The sequence below is a fragment of the Parasteatoda tepidariorum genome, chromosome 10 (genome assembly GCF_043381705.1).
Source record: "Parasteatoda tepidariorum isolate YZ-2023 chromosome 10, CAS_Ptep_4.0, whole genome shotgun sequence".
Classification (NCBI taxonomy): Eukaryota; Metazoa; Arthropoda; class Arachnida; order Araneae; family Theridiidae; genus Parasteatoda; species Parasteatoda tepidariorum.
This window is the reverse complement of record NC_092213.1, coordinates 14,922,502-14,925,293: the sequence shown is the minus strand read 5'-3', so window position 1 is coordinate 14,925,293 and position 2,792 is coordinate 14,922,502. Positions and strand designations below refer to the sequence as shown.

At 40.3% G+C, this 2,792-nt stretch overlaps 2 protein-coding genes across 2 annotated transcripts in view; one reads left to right on the top strand and one right to left on the bottom strand.

The window, feature by feature from the left end:
• Positions 1–428: 428 nt before the first annotated feature.
• LOC107451457 (guanine nucleotide exchange factor subunit RIC1-like) lies at positions 429–1,415 on the bottom strand. Its single transcript, XM_016067553.2, has one exon. The coding sequence runs from the start codon at positions 1,413–1,415 to the stop codon at positions 429–431; it is 987 nt and encodes a 328-aa protein (XP_015923039.2).
• Positions 1,416–1,581: 166 nt separating this feature from the next.
• LOC107451460 (craniofacial development protein 2-like) overlaps positions 1,582–2,792 on the top strand; it is a 2,867-nt gene continuing 1,656 nt past the window's right edge. Inside the window, exon 1 of the mRNA XM_071186892.1 lies at positions 1,582–2,702. Coding sequence (XP_071042993.1) covers positions 1,582–2,702 — 1,121 coding nt within the window. The remainder of the gene's footprint in view (positions 2,703–2,792) is intronic.

Sequence of the window (2,792 nt, the reverse complement as noted above, 5' to 3'; positions counted from 1 at the left end):
TTTTGAATCTCCAGAGCTAGTGAGAGGGAATAAGAAATAAAAGAGGATGCACCATCAGAGAACCACAATGTAAGGAAGGAATAAGACGAGTATTCTTATATTTTCACAAAATTTCTTTTCAGGTAATATAAATTTTATTTATATTACTTGCAATCATTTAACTTTGATTTGTTATGCAAAGTATTACTTTTTTCTCTCGATCAGAGCTTGGAATGGAAAAATTCTTTAGTGACGACTGAAATTCTTTCAGGTTTTGAATCTCAAGAGCTAGCGAGAGGAAATACGACATAAAAAAGGATACACCATCAGAGAACCACTATGTAAGAAAGGAATAAGATGAGTATTCTCAGATTTACGCAAAATTTCTCTTCAGGTAATACACATTTTATTTATTTTACTTGCAATCAATGTATGTTAAAGTTTGTTTTTTATGGATTGATAGATGGACGGATGGATGACTGGATAGATGGATGGACTGACGAACGGATGGATGGATGAATGGACGAACTGGCGGCTGGATGGATGAATGGATAGACAGATGAATGACTGGATGGACGGATGGATGGACGAACGGATGGATGAATGGATAGAGGGAGGGATGGAAGGATGGATGGACGGATGGATAGATGGATGGATGGATGGATATGGATGGATGGATAATTGGAAGGATGGATAGACGGAGGAATGGACGAATGGATTGATGGATGGAAGGATGGATGGACGGATGGATGGATGTTCGCTCGTTCGAATGTTTCATGTTTCAAGTATTGGGTTTCCCGCCTGAGATATTTTACGTTAGCACTGTGACCAGTGCGATGTATATGAATGGATGGATTGATGGATGGACGGGCAGATGGATGGACGGATGTTGGGACAGACGGATGGATGGATGGACTGACGGATGGATGGATGAACTGGTGGATGCGCGGATGGGTGGATTGAGGGAGGGATAGAGGGAGGGAGGGAGGAATGGATAGATGAGAGGACGGATGGATGGATGGAGGGACGGATGGATGGATTGATGGACGGACCGAGGGATGAATGGGAGGATGAATTGATTGATTGATGAATGGACAGACGGATGGAAGAATTGAGGGAGGGACGGATGGATGGATATATGGATGGATTACCGGATGGATGGGTGGATGGACGGACAGATGGATGGAGGGAGGGTGGGATGGATGGGCGGACGCACGGAGGGTTTGAGGGAGGAATGGATTAATGGGATAAACGGACGAACAGTCGGAGAGAGAGAGGGAGGGAAGGGCAGACGGACGGATGGATATATGGATTGATTGATGGACAGACGAACGGATGGATCTATGTATTGGCGGATGGATGGACGGACGGATGGATTGATGGATGGACGGACAGATGGATGGATGGATGCTCTTTCGTTCATTCGAATGTTTCATGTTTCAAGTATTGGGTTTACCCCTGAAGATATTTTCCGTTAGCACTAAGGCCTGTGCGTACCATGTGCAGAATCCTTGTCCACACTGGGATTCGAATTTATTACCATCGTTGAACCTTGTCTCATTCTTAGAGTTCTATCTTTTAACTACCATAGTAAGATCATTGATGAAACCTAAACACAAGTTACGAATTGGTGCTTGGAATGTAAGAACTATGTACCAATGTGGGAAAAGTAGACAGGTATCAATGGAAATGGATAGATACCAATTGGATATCTTGGGAATATCAGAACTTAGATGGACAGGTTTTGGCAAGATTAAAACTGGAAGTGAACAAATCATTTTGTACTCAGGAGCTGAAGAAAAGCACGAAAGAGGCGTGGCGCTAATCATTAATAAAGAAACAGCGAAGAGTCTTTTGGAATGGGAACCAATCAGTGAAAGAATTTTAAGAGCACGATTTTATTCAAAATATATTAAACTATCAATTATTCAAGTGTATGCACCAACGAATGATGCTGATGAGGAGGAAAAGGAGACATTTTATGATCAACTACAATGTGTTTTAAATCGAGTTCCAAAACATGACATGATAATTCTTATGGGAGACCTTAATGCTAAGGTTGGAAAACGGATTAGTGATGATGAAACCTCCATGGGAAACGAATCACCGGGTGAGAGGAACGAAAATGGAGAACTGTTTGTTTCCCTGTGCGAACTAAATAGTTTAAACATAGGTGGGAGTAGATTCAAGCATAGAGAGATACATAAATGTACATGGACCTCACCAGACGGAAGAACAAAGAATCAAATAGATCATATTGCAATTAATAACAAGTTCAGGAGCTCACTAAGAGACGTAAGAGCGATGAGAGGTGCCGACGTTGGATCAGATCACTACTTGATTCTTGCAATATTAAAACTAAAATTAAGAAAATCACCAAAGAAGACGGGACATAAAAGAATAAGCTATGACATTGCTAAGTTAAAAGCCAAAGAGTGCAGACAAGAATTTTCAATCGAGTTGAAAAACAGATTTGAGCTGTTAAAGGAAGAAGAAAATCATGGCAACACTAAGCAATCAGAAAATGAGGTAAAAGAAAAAGTTGAAGAGACTTGGGAACATATCAAAAACATTTATTGCGACGTAGCAGAAAAAGTGTTGGGTAAAAAGAAAGGAAAGAAAAGCAAAGAATGGATTACGGGTGAAACATTAATACTAATTGAAAGCAGAAGGAAAAAGAAAATACAGATGGAAACTACAAAGTCTGAAAGATTATTTAATCGGTATAGACAGCAGTATAGTCAAATTGATAGAGAAGTAAAAAAGTCAGCCAGAAAAGACAAAAGGAAATATTTCACAGACCTTGCCACTGA

Excerpts from the sequence above, each read along its gene's own strand:
- LOC107451457 (XM_016067553.2), bottom strand. The coding sequence starts at position 1,415 with ATGAAACATTCGAATGAACGAAAGAGCATCCATCCATCCATCTGTCCG.